The sequence below is a fragment of the Tachyglossus aculeatus genome, chromosome 14 (genome assembly GCF_015852505.1).
Source record: "Tachyglossus aculeatus isolate mTacAcu1 chromosome 14, mTacAcu1.pri, whole genome shotgun sequence".
NCBI lineage: Eukaryota > Metazoa > Chordata > Mammalia > Monotremata > Tachyglossidae > Tachyglossus > Tachyglossus aculeatus.
Window position 1 is genome coordinate 30,754,881 of NC_052079.1, and position 21,746 is coordinate 30,776,626.

The 21,746-nt window shown below is 42.5% G+C and overlaps 1 protein-coding gene across 1 annotated transcript in view; it reads left to right on the top strand.

Moving 5' to 3' along the window:
• The window catches only part of METTL25 (methyltransferase like 25), a 105,183-nt gene that overhangs the window by 64,232 nt on the left and 19,205 nt on the right, over positions 1-21,746 (top strand). Inside the window, exons 6-8 of the mRNA XM_038756835.1 lie at positions 4,144-4,238; positions 14,627-14,656; positions 17,575-17,648. Of these exons, the coding sequence (XP_038612763.1) occupies positions 4,144-4,238; positions 14,627-14,656; positions 17,575-17,648 (199 nt within the window). The remainder of the gene's footprint in view (positions 1-4,143; positions 4,239-14,626; positions 14,657-17,574; positions 17,649-21,746) is intronic.

Sequence of the window (21,746 nt, forward strand, 5' to 3'; positions counted from 1 at the left end):
TGGCCTGCCTAATCACTCAACACCTCATAAGCTGCCAAGTAATATCTATGCAGTTGTGCAAAAATTATTTAGAATCCCAGAGATACATCAAATATATTTTACTAGTGTTGCTCAACTAGTCAGCACCTGGGTTTTTATTCCGGGGAAACATGGAGACCAGCATGCGAGCTTTCTTTTCTAAAATCCTGTTCTCCCAGCCCCTCCTGTTTGGAAGCAGGTAGCACTGATGAAAAGAGGGTAAGGATGTGATGAGCAGCCACCTTGAGGATAGATAAGTAGAGAGTGGATTCCCCCTGATATTGTTCCTCGGATCGGGTTTAGTTAATAATTTTGAAAACCATCTGGAAGAGGGAGTGAACAATGAAATCTCCCAATCTCGGGCCTGGGTGTCAGAAGACCTGGGCTCTAATCCCTCCTCTGCCACTTTTCTGCTGCATGACTTTTGGGCACGTCACTCGACTCCTTTATATCTTAGTTACCTCATTCATAAAATTGGGATTAAGAATTTGCACCATGTGTGTCCAACCTAATTATCTTGTCTCTACCCCAGTGTTTAGTACAGTGCCTAGGAATTGGTAAGTGCTTAACAAATACCATTAAAAATTAAAAAAAAAACAACGTATTAGTCATGACTCAGGAATCCTGGCATCACTACTTGTCCTCACTTCTCTCCCACTCCACTTCAACTGGCGTCCTTTGCTCCTATCAAGCCAACCTATTTCACCCTGCCTCGTTCTCATCTGTCTCGCTGCCAAGCCTTGCTCACACTCTCCATCCTGCTTGAAACTTCCCCCTCACCCACACACTTAACGCATCTGACAGACCACTGCTTTCCCCATCTTCCAAGTCCTTCTGAAATTCCACCTTCTCCGAGAGGCCTTCCCTGATTCATCTCTCATCACCCCCCACGCCCTGCTATTTCCCTGCTAACTGCACTTCTGCATCATCTAACCATTTTAGTTCAGTCCCCTTGGGACAGGGACTGTGTCCAGTCTGATTATCAGAACTTCCCCAGTGTTTAGTGCAGTGCTTACAGAGCAAATGCGACAGTTAGGATTCACCTCTTCCTCCGTTAATACTTACATACTTGCGTTTGAACTCTGTTTGTCCCTATCCTATTCTATCCTTTTCTTTCGTACTCTTCCAAGGCACAACAACAGCCTGAAAATTCAGCAGAGGGCACATGATCATCGGGAAGGTCAGGGAGAGGAAAACGAAAGGCACAGTCTTTTTCACTATCTAATTCGTATCCCCAGACCTAAAATACTAAGTCAGAGGTAGAATCTGACCTAGATAGACAATTGGTCTGTCCCAATAATGGCATTTCTGATGTTCTAATAATAATAACAGTATTTTTTAAGTAAGAACTGTACTAAGCGCTTGGGTAGATACAAGATGGTCAGGTTGCCTGCACCACATGGGGCTCACAGTTTATGTAATCTTCGTTCATAAGAGCTCAAGACTAACATGCCAAAGGTAGTGCTAGTGACGGCACCCCCAAAATACAGACTTCAATGAAGAAATGCCAAATCCCATAGGCAATGGATAGTATTAGAGAGTCAGGGTAATACTTAGAACATCTGCTAAGGCTAACGGCCAAGGAAGCTCTGAATTTTATATTCTGTTTCGTGCCTCTTTCAGTGCTCCTTACTCCTGAATCGCCTTATTGTTTTTGCTTAGTTTTACCGCGATTGCATGCACAATCAGCTTGTAATAAATTCAGGCATGTGAATTTTGAGCAGGCCCGCAAAAATCGACTTGTCTCAAAAGAAGATGGCTGGCTCTTCTCACTGGATTAAAAAAAGGAAATTCCGTTTACAAAAAAGAAATCAAGGTAAAGCAGGTATGGCTCACAGACACAGAAGATGCTTCGTTTCTCTTGTAAGATGCTAGGCACATAGATGCAGTAGCATGGCAACAGACTCCGTAGCAAACTCGGGAGTTTTAGGTCTGTCAAAGGACCAACCTGCCCTACAGATATTCGAAATAAACTTCCCACAGACAACTCATCTGCCTCATTCAGCCACGGACTCTCTCATCACCAAGTGGCGAGGCTGGATCACAAACGACAAAGACGCAGAACAAAGTCAGTCACTTAGCATTAAATCTCTGCTCACCCACACACAGCCACGTTTGGTGGACCTCTTGAGAAGAGGTGACAGGAGGAAACCAAAAGCAAGAAGGATGAAAGGAATGTTTAAAGGATACGACAAAACAAAGATTCAAACAATGCCGTGTCGCAGGTGAAAACTGGGAGTCAATGCTGCTGCTAGCCAGGGTAGCCTGGTGCGACTTTTAGGAAGAAGTTGCTTCAGGACTGTGAGATGGGGAGGCAATAGCCAGGAACCACAGAACTCAAACCTAATTGTGTTTATCTGTGCACAGTGTGAGAATGGCGCTTAGTACAGTGCTCTGCACACAGTAAGCGCTCAATAAATACGATTGAATGAATGAATTGGCACTGAAAATCCTATATTTGGCGTTTCCGGCCAGGCAATCAGAGGTGAATTTGACCATTAGCGATGTCCTCAAACACAAAGGACATGACAGATATAAAGAAGCAGCATATCTCAGTGGAAAGAGCATGGGCTTGGGAGTAAGTGGTCATGGGTTCAAATCCTGGCTGCACCAATTGTCAGCTGAGTGACTTAGGGCAAGTCACTTAACTTCTCTGTGCCTCAGGTACCTCATCTGTAAAATGGGGATGAAGACTGTGAGCCCCACGTGGGACAATCTGATCCCCTTGTATCCTCCCCAGTGCTTAGAAGAGTGCTTTAAACGTAGTAAGCGCTTAACAAATGCCATCATTATGATTATATGCAGTGTGCAATGGCTGTGTGCTCTATAATAATGTTATAGTAAGCATTTTGTTTACCCCCACCAAAACCAAAAGATGAATAAATGATAAAACAAAGTCCTATTTTTCATTACTATAAATTGTCCTAGTTTAAGCCATGGCCTGATTTTTTTTTAAACGTAGGGTACTAATGAGCCCCTTCTCTCCAGCAAGTTCTTCAAAAATAACTCGCTATTCAACATTGTATCTTCTTGAAGTTTCTAAACTTTTCAATGTAATTAAAGGCCCTCGTACTTATCCTTTTTTTTATCTTTAACATTCTGATGACTTTTTAGAATGTTGTTTTTCAAAACATTTGTGTCCAACTAAATGGTGAAACGTCAAGCTTTCAACTATTTTATTTTTCCATTTTCAAAATCTCTCTTCTTATCCCAAGCAATTAAAAATTCAGTCTGGGTAGTTGGAAGGCATTAAATGTTGCATATATTATCCCGTCTAAGAGGTAGAAGTGCTAAGAATGTTCCGTTTCTGATTGCAACACTGAAACAAGCTAGCCAAACGGAATGACAACTAGAAACATGAACGCCTCTCATTGTTGTGAAGAAACAAGGCCCTATCCAGCTGGTCTCCTTTGGAAAACAAATATGATGGCCAGAAATAAAATATAAATCTTCCCGTTTCTGATTAACTACAGGGAGTAGAATACTAGTAAATCTCCAATATGTTCCATTCCACTGTTGGTATCTAGTGCCATAATTCAGAATCCATGTTAATTGGTACTTTGTTAAGCACTTACTATGTGCCAAGTCCTGTTCTAAGTACTGGGGTAGATACAGGCTGATCAGATGGGACGCAATCCATGTCCCACATGGGGCTCATAGTCTTAATCCCCATTTTATAGATGAGGTAACTGAGGCACAGAGAAGTTAAGTGACTTGCCCAAGGTCACACAGCAGACAAATGGCGGAGCCGGGAGTAGAACCCAGGTCCTTCTGACTCCCAAACCCTTATCCACCAGGCCATGCTGCTTCTCTGTTTCCAGGTTAATGAAGAATCCTCATACCTCCTACAACTTCTAGCTTATATTGAATAATGAAGAATCTTTGCTAAGTCCCAGAGGGTTTGTTTGAGAAACTAGGAATGTTTCAGACCTGGGGCTTCAACACAAAACAGGTGCAGCAAAAATTGTCTCCATCACATTAATGTGCTTTTAGTTACTGATTAAACATCCCTGCTACCGTGTTTTAACTACTGTTTGTCTTTCTTAATAGATGATTTATTTTAAGCGAGAGAAAAGGATTCTCCCTGAATGATCTGGGTTTTTTTTTTTTTTCTCCCATCTGCAGAAAGTACTCTGGAAACGTGGGGATTTCCTATGTGCCGTTATTTAAAGGAAGAAAGATGGTGCTGTGGCCACAATGCCAGAATGTCAGCATGCTTGGTATGGCTCTCTCTTCCCCTCACTGAGAGTTTTATCCAGATGTTACACGATTCATTGTTTTGGGCTTGTTATCCTACTCGTGACCCAAATTCTAAATCTATCCATTATCATCATTAATGCTATTCTACATGATCGATTAGATGAAAAAGGATGAATTTGGTTTCCAGTTTCACACGGTCGATATTGTCAGTATTTTGTAGCTAATCGTGTATTATACTTTATTTTCTAAAAAAAATTTCAGCTGTGAAGGTTCAATCGCTATGTAATCTCTCTATAATATTCTTTATAATATTCTCTATAACAGTCCCAAAACATCCAGAGTTCTCCAAAACAATGACAATTAAAATTTAGAAGATAGCATGGCATAGTGGATAGAACATAGGCCTGGGAGCCAGAAGGTCGTGGGTTCTAATCCCAGCTCTGCCACTTGTCTGCTGTGTGACCTTGGGTAAGTCGCTTCACTTCTCTGTGCCTCAGTTACCTCATTGGTAAAATGGGGTTTGAGACTGTGAGCCCCACATGGGACAGGGACCGTGTCCAACCTGATTTTCCTGTATCCACCCTAGCGCTTAGTACAGTGCCTGGCACATAGTAAGCGCTTAACAAATACCACTACTACTATTATTATTATGTAAGTACAATAGCATGAGAGTTGTGAGAGAGTTGAGCTTGGGATAAGGTAAATTGGTCTTCTTGGCAGAAAGCAGAGCTCCAGCTGGACTATTGCAGGAGAAGAGGAAAGGTAAATTTGGGCAGGACGCAGTTGGGTGAGGGACTTGAAGCCAGTGAGCAAGTCTTAATTTGATAGTAGTTGAGAAGGGGAGGCCCTAACGGCTTTTTTGAAAAGGAGAGTGATGAGATTTAGTGTATAAATTAATCAACAGCAGGTATTGAATATGTATCATGTGCACAGCACTACACTAAGCATTTGTGAGAGTTCAAAAGAGTTGAAAGACATAGTCTAGCAGGGGAGACAGGCATTTAAATACATTACAGGGATGGGGATTTTGAAGATTGGAGAAGGTGGGGCGTGGTGGGAAAAGAGAGTTAATGAACAGGGTGGAGAGAGCTGGTTGATGGCTTCTAGGCTAATGGTCAGGAGTTCGTCCTTGTTGCAGAGAGGAATGGGCAATCTTCGGAGGTTCTTGAGGGCTGGAGAGGTGAAAGCAGAATTCTTTAGGAAAAATTCCGGATAGTCGATGTAGTACAAGCCAGAGTAGGAGGTAACCAGCGCCCAGCAAGGAGACTGTTGCAGCCTTTGATTTGATCTAATGCATGAGCAGGAAGGGGCCATGGTTGTGAAATAATACTGAGGAAAAATGGACAAGAGCTAGGATCAAATTGGGATAGGGGGCGAGTACTGGAAGCAGGATTCGGAATTTACCAGCTAATTAGATTGATAGATGCAGGAAAAACTTGGTGTAAGAACATGATTGTAAGCCTGCTGCTGAGAAGCAGCGTGGCTCAGTGGAAAGAGCACAGGCTTTGGAGTCAGAGGTCGTGGGTTCAAATCCTGGGTCTGCCAATTGTCAGCTGTGTGACTTTGGGCAAGTCACTTCACTTCTCTGTGCCTCAGTTCCCTCATCTGTAAAATGGGGATTAAGACTGTGAGCCCCCCGTGGGACAACCTGATCACCTTGTAACCTCCCCAGTGCTTAGAACAGTGCTTTGCCCATAGTAAGCGCTTAATAAATGCCATTAAAAAAAAAGGGATCACGTCTACACATTCTATTGTATTATATGCTCCCAATCAATCAATTAGTCCTGTTTATTGATCCCTTTCTTTGTACCGAGCACTGTTCTCAGCACTTGGGAGAGAACAATGCAACAGAGTAAATATACCCACTTCCCTGCCCACAAAGAGCTCACAGTCTAGAGGAGAAAGATCCAAGTGCTTGGAACAGCGTTCTGCACACAATAAGCACTCAGTAAATACCATTGATTGATTAGATGATTGGTCGATAGAGTCTGATGGAGACTCCTGTTATCGGCAACGATTGAAGTCTTGACCAAAGACTTCAGGACTGAGTCAATTAGTACTCGTTCATTCATTCATTCATTCATTCATTCATTCAATTGTATTTATTGAGCGCTTACTGTGTGCAGAGCACTGTACTAAGTGCTTGGGAAGTACAAGTTGGCAACATATAGAGACGGTCCCTACCCAACAGTGGGCTCACAGTCTAGAAGGGGGAGACATTGCTTTGCACAATGCACAATGCACTGTACTAAGCGCTTGGGAAGTACACGTTGGCAACGTATAGAGACGGTCCCTACCCAGCAGTGGGCTCACAGTCTAGAAGGGGGAGATATTTGCTTTGCACATTGTGCTTTGCACAATGTCATGCACACACTCATCCCTGTCAGCTGTGGTCCTGCTGCAGGTAGGGGTGTAGCATATTGTGAAGTTTATGGAAAGGTTAGTGCCAAAGTTAGGATACCCTATTCATTCGGTCATTCCATCATATTTATTGAGCGCTTACTGCGTGCGGAGCACTGTACCAAGAACTTGAGAGAGTACAATATAACCAGAAACGGACATGTTCCCTGCCCGCAATGAACTGACAGTGACCCTGTCTTCCCCTCCCATGTTAGCCGGTCAGCTTCCCGGATTCCCGCTGATCTGTCCACACTGCACAAGACTCTTTGTGGTTCCTCAGACAGAAACCTTCATTTCTGATAGTACTCTGTCCCAACAATTATTTCCCACTGGGACTGGAACCCAGGTCTCCCGACTCCCGGAGCCACGCTCTTTCCACAGAACCAATGGCAGGACTTGTAAAAAAAATAAAAAATCCTAAGGTAGGAAGGAAAGATCAGTTCTGTGCAAATACAACGGGCAAAAATGAATGTCAGAGTAGCTCCAGTGTTAGAAAAGCCAGTTCGGTTCGGGGATACATAATGCATTGTGCTGACGAAGTAGGAGTTAGGCCGTCCAATATATTTGAGATCTCCAGAGCCTGGAGAGAAACCTCAGCAGAGACTTCCGCAGGAGGGAATGTTGGCCGCAGAGGAAGTGTTCGAGGGACAAGGAATAGAAGGCTGAGGGCCAATTTAATAACGGTCGCTAAATCTGTGGAAGGCACCAGTCAATACTGCCTGAAGCCTAAATAAATCCTCAAATGCTTCCAGCCATATGATTCTATGATTTTCTTTTTATTATGTGGTGAACTGTTTGTTTTTTTTAAAATTCAAGCTAATGAGAGAAAAACTCATTTGCTCTGTTATTCCCCTCAGCTTATCTGTAAACCAGTTATTCATTTGCTTTGCTTACTAAATTAAGACCAACTGGCATCAAATACCCGCAGTAGAATGTGTTCCTCTTTCCAAGATTGGGTTTACATTTCATAGTTGTCCCCCCTGTTTTACATCTATAACTTGAATGTATATAGTTTAAGCTAACTTATGATCTCCCTGCATAACAAAAATGGTTAGTAAGAATCATTACAAAAATGGTTGCGGTGTTATTCAAGTAGAGCTGCTCAGGTTGAAGATTTTTATCTGTAGGGCAGAAGTGTTTCATTAGACAAATAGGTTGTAGCAGTCTAGTATATTAGTCATTTCATCATATTTACTAGGCACTTACTGTGTGCAGAGCACTGTACTACGCATTTGTGAGAGTACAGTACAGCAAGAAGCAGTCACATTCCCTCCCCACAATGGGCTTACAGTATAGAGTGGGGAAGGCTACATTTGCAAGATTTTAATGATAGATGACAAAAGTTTATCAATGTTAACCAAGTTCCTTTTCATTAGGTACACAGTTTTTTATGAGATTAACCTTGTGTTAGAAAGTGTGCACCCGTTAGTACAGTGCTCTGCACAAAGAAAGCGCTCAATAAATACGATTGAATGAACCCTTGACTAAATGTTCTGGTTGCTACAGCTGATTTCTGGAACATTTTTTCCGCTCTTTTTGGATTTCTGTTTTCAATACTTTGTAAATAAATGAATAAATATAATAAATATAATAATAATAATAATGGAATTTGTTAAGCGCTTACTATGTGCCAAGCATTGTTCTAAGCGCTACAGGGTACAAGGTAATCAGGTTGTCCCACATGGGGCTCACAGTCTTAATCCCCATTTTACAGATGAGGTAACTGAGGCTCAGAGAAGTTAAGTGATTTGCCCAAAGTCACACAGCAGACAAGTGTTGGAGTCAGGATTAGAACCTATGACCTCTGACTCCCAAGCCTAGGCTCTTTCCACTGAGCCAAGCTGCTATTGTTTGATCAATTACGTGCTTATTATTACTGCATACAAAGCACTTGACTAAGTCCTGGGATAGATTCAAAATGATAGAATCAGGTTCAGTCCTTTTCCTACATGACACTCATGGACTAAGAAGAAGTAAGTACTAGTATTTTATCCCCATTTTGCAGGTGAGGAAACTGAGGCACAGAGAAGTTAACTGACTTGCCCAAGCTTATTCTGCAAGCAAGTGGCACAGCTGGGACTAGAATCAATGTATCTGTATTTGAATCAGATTTTTTAAAAGTCCAAACCGTTGTTGGGTAGGGACCTTCTCTATATGTTGCCGACTTGTACTTCCCAAGTGCTTAGTACAGTGCTCTGCACACAGTAAGGGCTCAATAAATATGATTGAATGAATAAATGGATGGTGTTGTGATAAAATCGGCATTAAACTTAGACGCACATGTATAGTTTTCATTCTAGACCAAAAGCGCGTTATGGAAAGGGAAGGTGTCCGCTATTTTTGTTGTACTCTTCCAAGTGCTTAGCACAGTGCTCTGCACTCAAATATGATTGATTGATTGGTAGTGGTCGTGCCGTAAGGTGCAAGGCACTGTCCTAAGCAATTGAGAAAGTAAAACAGATGTATTAAACCTGTACAAGAGGTGGCTGATTTGACTTAGGGTGTTGGGAGTAAATCAGGGAAGGCTTGTTGGATGAAATAAGATTTTATGAGGGCTTTAAACTTGGGGAGTATTGTGGTCTATTGGATTGTATTTTCCAAAGCACTTCGTATAGTGTTCTGCACACAGTAAGCACTCGGTAAATACAATTGAACGAATGAATAAAGGAAGGGTTTCCTAGCCACCAGCACTACATGAGCTAAGGAAGAGAGGAAGGGGAGTTGAGAACTAGCTACAGATGGAAGGTTAGCTTGGGAGAAGCGAAGACAGCAAGCTGGAGATTACCGAAGGAAAAGACCTGATGAAAGATGGAGACAGCCAGTGGACAGCCTGGAAAACGATCGTGAGAAGTTTCTGTTTGATTCAGAGGGAAATGCAGAGCCCTGGGAGGGTTTTGGGGAAAGGGAAGGTGTGAGATGAGTAAGGCTTCAGGAAAATAATCCAGGCAAGAGTGTGAGGTTTCGAGTGAGGTGCGGAGAGGCTGGGCCTAGGGAGACCAGCGAGGAGGCTAATAACAATAGTCTGGCTCTGCTAGGACTGGAGCTTGAACCAAGGTGGTAGCAGTCTGGATGGAAAGGAATGGGCAGGCCCAGGAAATGTTATGTAGGAAGAGAAATAACATAGCCTAGTGGATAATCAATCAAACAATTGTATTTACTGAGCACTTACTGTGTGCAGAGCACTGTACTAAGCACATGGGAAGTACAAGCTGGCAACATATAGAGACAGTCCCTACCCAACAGTGGGCTCACAGTCTAGAAGGGGGAGACAGAGAACAAAACCAAACATACTAACAAAATAAAATAAATAGAATAGATATGTACAAGTAAAATAAATAAATAAATAGAGTAATAAATATGTACAAACATATATACATATATACAGGATAAGGATAAGGCACAGGTCTGAAAGTAAGAAGGACCTGGGTTCTAATCCCGGCTCCAGCACTTGCCATCTGTGTGACCAGGTCACTTCATTTCTCTGTGCCTCAGTTCCTCATCTGTAAAATGGGGATTATGACTGTGAGCCCCATGTGAAACTTGGACTGTAACCTACTTCTGCCCCAGTGCTTAGTACAGTACCTGGCACAAAGTCAAAACAAAAACAAATACAAAAAACCCGGCAGGATTTAGCTGTCCCTTGAGAGTGAGAGTTGAAAGACCCTAAGGAGTCAAAGATGACACCAAAGTTGTAGGCTTTTGGGACAGGAACCAAGATGATGTCATCCCCCGAAAGGGGGACAGTTATGGGAAGAATGGGATTAGGAGAGATTAGAGTGAGTATTTTGGTTTTGGATGTGGTCAATTTTGAGGGGCTGGTGGAACACCCAAGAGAGATATCCTTGAGGCAAGAGAACATGCGAGATTGTAGATTTGCTGAGAATTCTGGGCTGGAGAAACAGTTTTGAAAGTCATCCATATAGAGGTGGTAGCTGAATCAATTAATCAAGTGGTGATTTGTATTGAACATTTACTTTGTACAAAGCATTGTTTTAAGCATTTTGGATAGGTATGATAGAGTAAATCAGCACCATCCCCACACTCAAGGAGCTTACAGTCTAGCAGGAGAAACAGACATTAAAATAAATACAGGTAAGGGAAGCCACCAAGTATGAGAATATAAAGGTAAGTATAAAGATGTATATATAGATGCTGCAGGGGTGAGGTTGGGATGGGTAATTAAGTGCTTAGTTGCGGGAGGGGAGGTGAAGTGCACAGCTGATGCCATGGGAGCAAATGAGCTCCCTCAGAGAGGGGGTAAAGAACAAAATGGAGCAGTGTGGCCTAGTGGATAGAACATGGGCCTGAGTGTCAGAAGGATCTCGGTTCCAGTCCCGGCTTTGCCACTTGTCTGCTGTGTGACCTTGTGCAAATCACTTAACTTCTCTGTGCTTCAGTTACCTCCTCTGGGAAATGGGGATTATGACTGCGAGCCCCATTCGGCACATGGACTTTGTCCAACCTGATTACCTGGTATCAACTCAGCACTTAGAACAGTGCCTGTCACACAGTAAGCACTTAACAAATACCATAAAATAAAAAAGAACCCTTTAGACTGTAAAATCCCTTTGAGGGGGGAACGCGTCGCCAACTCTGTTATACAATACTCTCCCGGCACTTAGTGCAGTGCTCTGCACATAGTCAGTGCTCCATAAATATGATTAATCGATTGATTGTGAGATACCTTCCATGAGGAAAAACAAGCAAATAAAATGTAAAAAGAAGCCATCAGAGGTGTAGGAGGAGAATGGGGTTAATATTGTATCATGTGTGTCTACCCCAGGATTTAGTACAGGGCTTGGCACATAGTCAGAGCTTAACAAATGCCACAATTAATTTAGAGAGCAGGTGGGAAGCAGGAAAAGTGGTAGTGGCATGGTGAGGAGGAGGTGGAGAAAATGTGGACAGTTCATGCCTGATGGTTTCAATTGTATGAACAACAGGAGAGGTTATTAGGAGTTAGAGTGAATGAAGCAGTAGGGGGAATTAGGGGGTTTGAGGGGAGAGTAAAGATTGGGATTAAAATAGAAAGTAAAAAGTTGGTGGGAGTTATAGAAATGGGAGGTGATTAGTGACCAAAGAAGAGTTGCTTACAGGTAGGTTGGGGGGAAAGGGAGAGAGAGAGAGAGCTGAGTTATCATCATCAATCGTATTTATTGAGCGCTTACTGTGTGCAGAGCACTGTACTAAGCGCTTGACTGTACTAAGCGCTTGGATGGAGTGAATTTGTAGTGGAAGAAGTCAGACCAGTGCCTGGATTTTCACATTCTGCATTCATCAACATGTGGGAGCCATTGATTTCCTGGAGAAGTGGCAGAGATTGTCCTTTCTGCTGTATGTTTCTATTTGCCTTGGGATATTGACAGGTTTTTCTTCTTATCCAAAACAAGAAAATACCATCTTTCACAACCTACTTGTGAAAGGCATCTTTAAAGGCTGCCTGCTAAAAGACTATTTGGTAAGAGAAAAATTATAGGATAATGAAGTACATCTGACTGGGAATTTGTCACTCTCCCAGCTTCTGTGGCTCAGACCTGAAATGAATTCAGAGGTAATTGTGAAAACGTCTGCACCAGGGCTGGCCATTTCTACCCAAACCGAAGAAAATGTTTTGGGTTTTGGAACCAAATTTAAATAGCCTAATCATGTTTTATTTCTACATCCAAAGACTAAGTAGTCCATTGAGTTACCATTTGTTGGTTTGTGCGGTTAGTGTAAATTCCTGGTATTTATGTAAGCATATATCTTTACCTGAAGTTCAAGTTTTAAATTAATTTAAATCCAAATGAATTAAGGGGAAATATTGGAATAAGTAAAAAAACATGATTGTTCACTTCCTTCTCTAATTATTTGTCCTCTTGGGTAGTTCATTCAGTCGTATTTATTGAGCGCTTACTGTGTGCAGATCACTGTACTAAGTGCTTGAGAAGTACAAGTTGGCAACATATAGAGACGGTCCCTACCCAACAGCGGGGTCACAGTCTAGAAGGGGCAGACAGACAACAAAACAAAACATATTAACAAAATAAAATAAATAGAATAAATATGTACAAGCAAAATAAATAGAGTAATAAATATGTACAAACATATATACATATATACAGGTGCTGTGGGGAGGGGAAGGAGGTAAGGCGGGGGATGGGGAAGGGGAAGAGAGGGAGAAGAAGGAGGGGGCTCAGTATGGGAAGGCCTCCTGGAGGAGGTGAGCTCTCAGTAGGGCTTTGAAGGGAGGAAGAGAGCTAGCTTGGCGGATGTGCAGAGGGAGGGCATTCCAGGCCAGGGGGAGGACGTGGGGAAGGGTTCGCCGGCGGGACAGGCGAGAACGAGGCCCATTGAGGAGGTTAGCGGCAGAGGAGTGGAGGGTGCGGGCTGGGCTGTAGAAGGAGAGAAGGGAGGTGAGGTAGGAGGGGGCGAGGGGATGGAGAGCCTTGAAGCCGAGAGTGGTAGTTAAAAAAATGAACTGAGCTCTCAAAATCTGGTGGCTTGGGTTTAATGTGAAACAAAGAGGACTGTTTCTGGAAACATTGAAGATGGATGATGAGATGACGATGATGATAATAATAATTAATAATCTTGGTATTTGTTAAGCACTTACTATGTGCCAGGCACCGTACTAAGCGCTGGAGTGGATACAACCAAATCGGGTTGGACGCAGTCCCTGTCCTGTGTGGGGTTCACGGTCTCAATTCCCATTTCACAGATGAGGTAACTGAGGCACAGAGAAATGAAGTGACTTGTCTAAGGTGACACAGCAGACAGGTGGTGGAGCTGGGATTAGAAGCCGTGACCTTCCAACGCCCTGGCCCATACTCGATCCGCTCCGCCATGCCGTTCTCCGTTAACGGTTGAGCTGACCACAGCACATGCCGTGCTGTGGCTCCATGAACCCCATGATGATCGATGATGTTGAAATTTCTTGTGAGGAGTGACAGGTGGTGCTCAGTCTTGATTGACACTTTAGGACAGAGACCCTGCAGAGAGGAATTGATTTTATCTCTTGTGGCCATTCCCAGGCCCCGGGGGCATGGGAATACTTCAGCCTGCTGGAGTGGAGTACAGTGAGCAAGTAGGTAGGTGGGCAGGCCTGCAATATCTTATAAAGGGTAAGCTCAGGGTGCTTTCAATATACAAGATCCATTTTTTTATGGTATTTGTTAAGTGCTTACTATGTGCCAGGCACTCTTCTAAGCACCAAAGTTGATACAAGCTAGTCATGTTGGACACAGTCCATGTCCCACCTGGGGCTCACAGTCCCATTTTACAGATGAGGCCCAGAGAAATGAAGTGAGTTGCCCAAGGTCACACAGCAGACAAGCAGCAGAGCCAGGATTAGAACCCAGGTCCTTCCGACTCCCAGTCCCGTGCTCGATCCACTCGGCCAGCTGTTCTCAATTTGTGGTCGAGCTGACCACAACATATGTGCCTCCTAGACCTAGCCGAGTGGTCGCCTAAATGCTGATGCAGTTTTCCCCACCCATATCAGCCAAGCACTATTCAGGATTTTCCCGGACGTGTCCGCCTCCCAGGATGCCCGATTGATGCCATAAACCCCAGTTGGCAGAACCAAAAGTAGAACCCGGGTCTCCTAATCCCTAGAACGACGTTCTTTCCGTGAGCCCAATAGCAGGACTCAAGTTGGAAACTCAAATAAGGCTTGAAAAGGAATGTAGACGGAGTAAAACTGAAACATGCAGCATAATACTTGCAGCGGGTTGTTTCCTAGTTATGGTTTTCCTGGACATGAACCAAGAATGTTGAAAGGGTTTTCACTTCCAATTCCCTCCAATTCTAGAAGTATCTAACATATCTTTATCATCTAGGTCCCGAAAAATGAAGTGGACCGATTAACTCTTTTTAACGCAGCCAATGCCTCAAAGTGCTTAGGCTTTCGGGAGATTGTATAATTAATCTTATTAAATGTCATTTTTCCGAGTCCTTATATGGTTTGTTTATAATATCCTGTAACATGTCTAAATAGATCAGCAAGTTCATTTCTTCTCTTTTAAAGGCTTTGGAACGAGTTGCGGTCGGCCAAAGGGTAAGTAATATTGTTTATGATAGGCCTTCTGATGGCTAAAATTTCTTTTTTTCTGTTTTGGTGCTATTTGTGCCTGACTTTGCACTGAACTTGCAGTGTTTTCTATCATTTGATGGTAAAACTGGCAAGCCCACAGGATCGCTCGATCAATGTTATGTCACCTCGTCGCCTGCATTTGGTTTTCATCTGTACGTACGCAGATGTATTTTTTTAAGGGAGTTAATGCAAGTTTTGTTTTATAGGAAGCACCATTTTTGTTCCATGGATTTCCCTCCACTGTACACAATCCTACGGATGGGATTATCTCTGCTATGAAATCAGTGCTCTGGGCAAAGTGCTGTTTATAGTTGAATGTAAACCTTAAACTTTCGCTCTACATATAGTAAGCACTCAGTAAAAACCACTGGTTGACTACAGTTGTCCAAACAGTAATGGGCTGCTTCATTTGGAAGAAAATTTTAAGTGTGACTATTTTTAGGAAAAGAAAAACTAAAGCAAGCAGCGTGGCCTAGTAGATAGAGCTTGGGCCTATGAGCCAGAGGATATGGGTTCTAATCCCAGCTCTGCCACTTGCCTGCTGTGTGTCCTTGGGCTAGTCACCTAACTGCCCCATGCCTCAGTTTCCTCAGTTGCAAAATGGGGATTTAGTGCCTGTTCTCCCTCTTACTTGGAGTCTGAGTGCCCCGTGGGATAGGGACTGTGTCTGACTGGGTTAACTTGTATATGCCCCAGTGCTTAGAACAGTGCTTAATGCATAGTAAGCGCTTAACAAATACATAAAAAATGCATTGGGGGGCAATTTATTGGGAGACATATTCATTTGGTAATATATTCTCAACATTATTATTCTGCAATTTTCCTCTTCCTCACCAACTGACTTACATCCAGGCAAGAAAGAGAAAGAATATGAAGGGGAACCATCTGACTCAATTAGTTTTTCTTAAAATTCTCTCAACTTTGAAAAGCATCTAGCGTATCTGAGTTCAAGGTCCAGGAATGAACAATTTTGCTTTTGCCTTGTCCATGCCCTTAAAGGTGCCAATCAATCAATAGTATTTATTGAGCACTTACGTTGTGCAGACCACTGTACTAAGTGCTTGGAATAACAGTGGCATTTGTTAAGCGCTTACTATATGCCAAGCACTGTTCTAAGTGCTGGGGGGATACAAGGTAATCAGGTTGTCCCACGTGGGGCTCACAGTCTTAATCCCCATTTTACAGATGAGGTAACTGAGGCCCAGATAAGTTAAGTGACTTGCCCAAAGTCACACAGCTGACAAGTGGCGGAGCGGGGATTAGAACCCACGACCTCTGACTCCCAAGCCCGGGCTCTTTCCACTGAGCCATGCTGCCTCTCTGGAAGAGTATAATACAATTGGTAGACATGATCCCTGCTTTTAAGGACCTTATGGTCTAATGGGGCTATCCATTTTGTCTCCATTCCCTTTGCTTTTCCCAGATGGTCGAGTTTGGGGTATTTTTTTCCAGAAGCTACTCTCCCACCACTGAGCTTGTACTTAATTAGAAAATAAGGGAAAGATGAAAAGAAAGGGCTATTTTTGCCCTCTGTCAACTCCTAGGGGGAAAGTTTTCTCTGTGGCATACTGAGTGTGACAGTAAGGGTCAGCAAAATGCAAATCAACAAAGAAAGCATATGTGACTTGAAAGAAATGATCATCTCCCTCCCTTTGCTTAACTCCACTTAACTCCATTTATGCTAAACCTCAGTTAACACATTTCACTCTTGTCAAGGCTCTCTCACCACCATTCTCTCTGCTCACCCCCTTCTTCCTTCCTAACACTCCCTCCTCCTTTGCATACACCAGATAACTGCTTTTTCCATCTTCCAAGCCCCAGTAAAATCACATCTCCTCCAGGAGACCTTCCTTAATCAATCCCTAATCTCCCCAAGCTGGTTTCCCCCATCATGCCACTTCTGTACTTCCAATTTAAGCACTTTGGTAATCACTTCCCCTCAGGAGCATGTATGTATAATGTATGTACATTTATGTATGTAAGTCTCCAATAGCTTCTTCCCTGCTGCTTTCAAACATTGCTCAAGAGCCCCTGTCCCCACTGGAAAATCCTCCCTTAACCCCACAACTTCCTCCATTTATCTCCCCATCTCCCTTATCATTCCTCTCCAAAATCCTTGAACCAGTTATCTACACCTGCTGTCTCCACTTCCTCTCCTCCAATTCTCTCCTGACCCCCCCACCAATCTGGCTTCAGCCCCTTCACACCACTGAAACCACCCTCTCAAAGGTCACCTATGATACCTTCTTGCCAAATTTATTTAGGGCAAGGATCATGCCTATTAACTGTTTTACTCACCCAAGTATTCAAAAAATAATTTTGACTGGTTGGTTAATTGAATTATTTTATGCACTTACAATGAATTCTGTAGTATAGGGCAAGGACTTGGAGATGAGGTGACTTTTTTTTAAGGGAAAAATCTTTCTTTTTTTTTAATTTGGCAAGCTTTCCCCTCTCTATCCAAAAGTATTTTACTGTTTAGAGTCCACATTTTTAACTGACAAGCATTCCATTTTCCCACAGAAGCATGCATTTTTCACACCAAAAAGCATGTAACTGAGTGAAATCCACTTAGTCTCTATGCTTTTTGAAGTGGTTAACCTTGCAAGAGAGTACAGTCATGAAATTTTCAAATATAGTGCAGCCTGAAATAACCCATTACACATTTTTCGTTCATAAGTTTCCATTAATTCTTCCTTTTTCTTCTCTTCTCTCCCAATATTACAAATTCCTTTATTTATTTTCTGTCACAGTTATGGGTTCAGTATGACTTGTCCACTGAGAAAAGAAACATTAGAAAATTGTCATCCATGCAATAGAAGGATCTTGATCTTGACCTTTATTTTGAAATTCACATTTTTTCATTGTGTTCTGTTTTGCAGTTACCTATAGAATCACTCTTCTATCGAGCAGTTCTTCAGGTTATTATTAAGGAATGTTACGGCATCAGCAAATGGTATGAAGATCTCATTTTCAATAATTTTATAAAATTATTTAAGTGTTTACAGTAAAGAAATAAAGCTACGGAGTGTACATTTAGATAAATACATTTAGGTTGGGCCACTTTGATTAATTTATGTTTGGCACCATCAGAATGACAGTTGTTCAGCAACATTTTTTTTCCCTGCAAAACAGAAAGTTGGTGTTTAGATCATAGGAGCCCAGCATAGGATAGCCCAGCATAGTTCAGCGTTTAGAACAGTGCTCAGCGCTTAGAACAGTGCTTGGCACATAGTAAGCGATTAACAAATACCGTCATTATTATTATAGGATGGTGTCAGATGGAAGCAGTGGGCAAGGAGATGAGTAAGTGAGGGAGGTTATATACGTTTCATAAGTAGCAAACCGTGTGTTTTCACAAAAATCTAATACTTCATTTTGTGATAAAACACTATTTATTGATTTTGCCTACCTAAAATGGCAGTAGTGCTCTTCTTGTAGGTATCATGATCGTTTTTAATGGTATCTGTTAAGCGCTTGCTATGTGTCAGACACTGTACTAACAGCTGGGGCAAGTACAAACTAATCGGGCTGGACCTAGTCCATGTCCCCCATCTTACCTCCTTCCCTTCCCCACAGCACCTGTATATATGTATATATGTTTGTACATATTTATTACTCTATTTATTTATTTATTTTACTTGTACATATCTATTCTATTTATTTTATTTTGTTAGTATGTTTGGTTTTGTCCTCTGTCTCCCCCTTTTAGACTGTGAGCCCACTGTTGGGTAGGGACTGTCTCTATATGTTGCCAACTTGTACTTCCCAAGCGCTTAGTACAGTGCTCTGCACACAGTAAGCACTCAATAAATACAATTGATTGATTGATTGACATCCCACATGGGGCTCACAGTCTTAATCCCCATTTTACAGATGAGGTAATTGAGGCCCAGAGAAGTTAAATGATTTGCCTAAGGTCATATAGCAGACAAGTGGCAGCTCTGAGATTAGAACCCAGGTTTTTCTGACTCCCAGGCTTGTCTTCTATCCGCTAGACTGGCGCTGCTTCTCATGATCCTAATTATGGGCTATAAAGACCACAGAAAACATTTTCCTCACCTGTTTCGCACACCGAATGCTGATTTCAACCAAAGGTTCATGGTCCTTTTAATCATTCTTGTTGGAGGTTATGATTCCGTGCTGTTTTCTTGTGAACGTCCTAGTCAATTCTGAGCAAAATACATTTTCCTGCCTGAGCAAAGGACACAGAAAAGGCCTATTTTTGAGCAGCTGCAGCAGCATCACCTCTGAACTGTACTTGAACATCCAACAGTTCAAGCAATCCTGGAAATGATCACACAATTGTTTCCTAAAAACAGCATCTTTAGATCAAAGTGTTGCAACGGAACCAATTTTCTTATAAAGTACAATGTCATCTGTTGGGAGTGGGTTCTTGAGCCAAAGCTGAATACCAGTGTATTGCCAGGTCTAAAGGAACACAGAAGCAGTATGACCTAGTGGAAAGACTGTGTGGGGCTCAGGGAACCTGGATTCCAATCCCAACTCTGCCACTTGTCAGCTTTGTCACCTTGGGCAAGTCACTTTACTTCTCTGCAGCTCAGGTGCCTCATCTGCAAAATTGGGATTAATCAATCAATCAATCGTATTTATTGAGCACTTACTGTGTGCAGAGCACTGTACTAAGCGTTTGGGAAGTACAAGTTGGCAACATATAGAGACAGTCCCTACCCAACAGTGGGCTCACAGTCTAAAAGGGGGAACTGTGAACCCCATGTGAGGCATGGACTGTATCCAACCTCATTATCTTCTACCTACCCCAGTGCTTAGAAGAGTGTCTGACACAGAGTAAGCGCTCAACAAATACCATTTTTTTAAAAATGAGAAAAACAAAACACAATATGCCTAGAGATACATCATACACCAGTTGCTGGCATAGCCCAGGATCTTTAAGTCCCGTCCAACATTACACCCAATTGCTACAGGGGAGTCAATTCACTCCCTGTTCTGTATTTGTGAAAATAGTATTTGTCTTGCAGAATCCTCCTGTTTCTGATAGATCCCTAATTGGAGAGGAATTAAGATGGGAGCTATTCACTAACCTTCAGCATACTTGACTCTGAGGGGAGTTGTCTGGTTGGAGCAGATAATCATTTGCTGTCGGCTCCTTCTTCAACTCACTAATCTCAAACAGCCTCTCTCCGAAGAGCAGGTTCTGGAAGATCCCCACTCTGCACTCTTCTCTCAAAGAGAATGAGAAATGGAAACAGTCAGTGTCAGCTCGAAGTGAACTGACAGCTTCGCTCCAAAGCCACAGATTTCCGCAAACACTTAGGGATGATATTGAGCTAAAGCATCAGGGCTGATTCTTGGCCTTGGAGCGGAACTGGCAACCAATTTTTCCGTTCCGCAGGTATGCTATCACCCAGATCAAGGTCCAACTTCCCCCAGAAACTTGTGAGGAGCACGTTTCTTGTAACTTGTATTATGCATGATTTCATTGCATAGCGCAAGCTACAAGAAATGTGTTATTCACGTAAAGAAAACAGATGTTCCCCATGATGTAGCCTTAATGCATTCGCATGGCCTAGTGGAGAGAGAGCACGGGGCTGGGAGTCAGAGGACCTGAGTTCAAATCCCCGCTCTGCCAATTGCTCTGCCAGTTAATTGCTGTGTGACCTTGGGCAAGTCCCTTAACTTCTCTGGGCCTCAGTTTCCTCAACTGTAAAATGGGGATTCAGTACCTGTTCTCCCTCTTACTTAAGGCTGTGAGCCCCATTCATTCAATCGTATTTATTGAGCACTTACTGTGCAGAGAATGCTGGACTGTGTCCTACCTGATCAACTTCTTCCTACCCCAGGGCATAGAACATTGTTTGACACATAATAAGTATTTAACAAGTACCATAAAACAAACTACATTGTGAAGTACAGTTTCAGTCAATCAAGTCATCCCTCAGTGGTATTTATTGAGCACTTACTGTTTGAAGAGAGTTTATGTTAAGTACATAGGGAAAGTACAATACCACAAAGGTGGGTAGATAGGATCTCTGCTCAGGAGGTGGTTAGAATTCACAGAGGAAGACAGACATTAACATAGATTAGGGGTGGGGAAATAGTGAAACTTAAGACTATTTACACAAGTAATGTGGGCTGGAATGAGTTTGTACTTGATGAAGAGGGGAGGGAGGATAGGTGAAAGAAAGGCTTCTTGAAGATGTGATTTTAGGAGGCTCTTGAAGCTGGAGAGAGAGTCAGATATGAAGCAGAAGAGAGTTCCAGGCCCAAGAATCTTCCAAAAGAACCTCGTAGCAGGCCAAATCCTTCTGAGCACCTCACCTCACTTTTGAACTCCTTTCTTCATCAAGACCATCTTCAATCATTTTAAAATACTTTTTAAAAAATTGATGCAAGGCTTCTCAATCCTCGGTCTTAGCTTGTCGTGGAGAAATCAGTCAAGAAACCATAGAGTGTCTACTGAGCACGTGGGAGAGTAGACTACAGGAGAATTGGTAGACAAGTCCCTTGCCCACTATAAGCTTACAGTCAATCTATCAATCAATAATTTGTCTTTATTGAGTGCTTCCCATGTGCAGAGCGTTTTACTATGAGCTTGGAACAGTGCAGTCTAGATGTTTTGAAGAACATCATTATCTTCATCAGTGCATTCACTGTGTCCTGCAGTGATGCACTGGATTGTCAAGCTGTGAAACAATGATCATCATCATCATCATCAATCGTATTTATTGAGCGCTTACTATGTGCAGAGCACTGTACTAAGCGCTTGGGAAATACAAATTGGCAACACATAGAGACAGTCCCTACCCAACAGTGGGCTCACAGTATAAAAGGGATATGTACAAGTAAAATAAATAAATAAATAAATAAATAAATAAATAAATAAATAGAGTAACAAATATGTACAAACATACATATATACAGGTATACATATATACAGATGTCTATATCCTGGGGGATTTGTGTCATGGGGTGGCTTTAATGTCAAACCATAGTGGTTGTGTATCCAGCTTGCAAATATCATGGGGTATAGCCTACTTCTCATTGCCTGACCCCTGGAGGGGACAAAATCTCA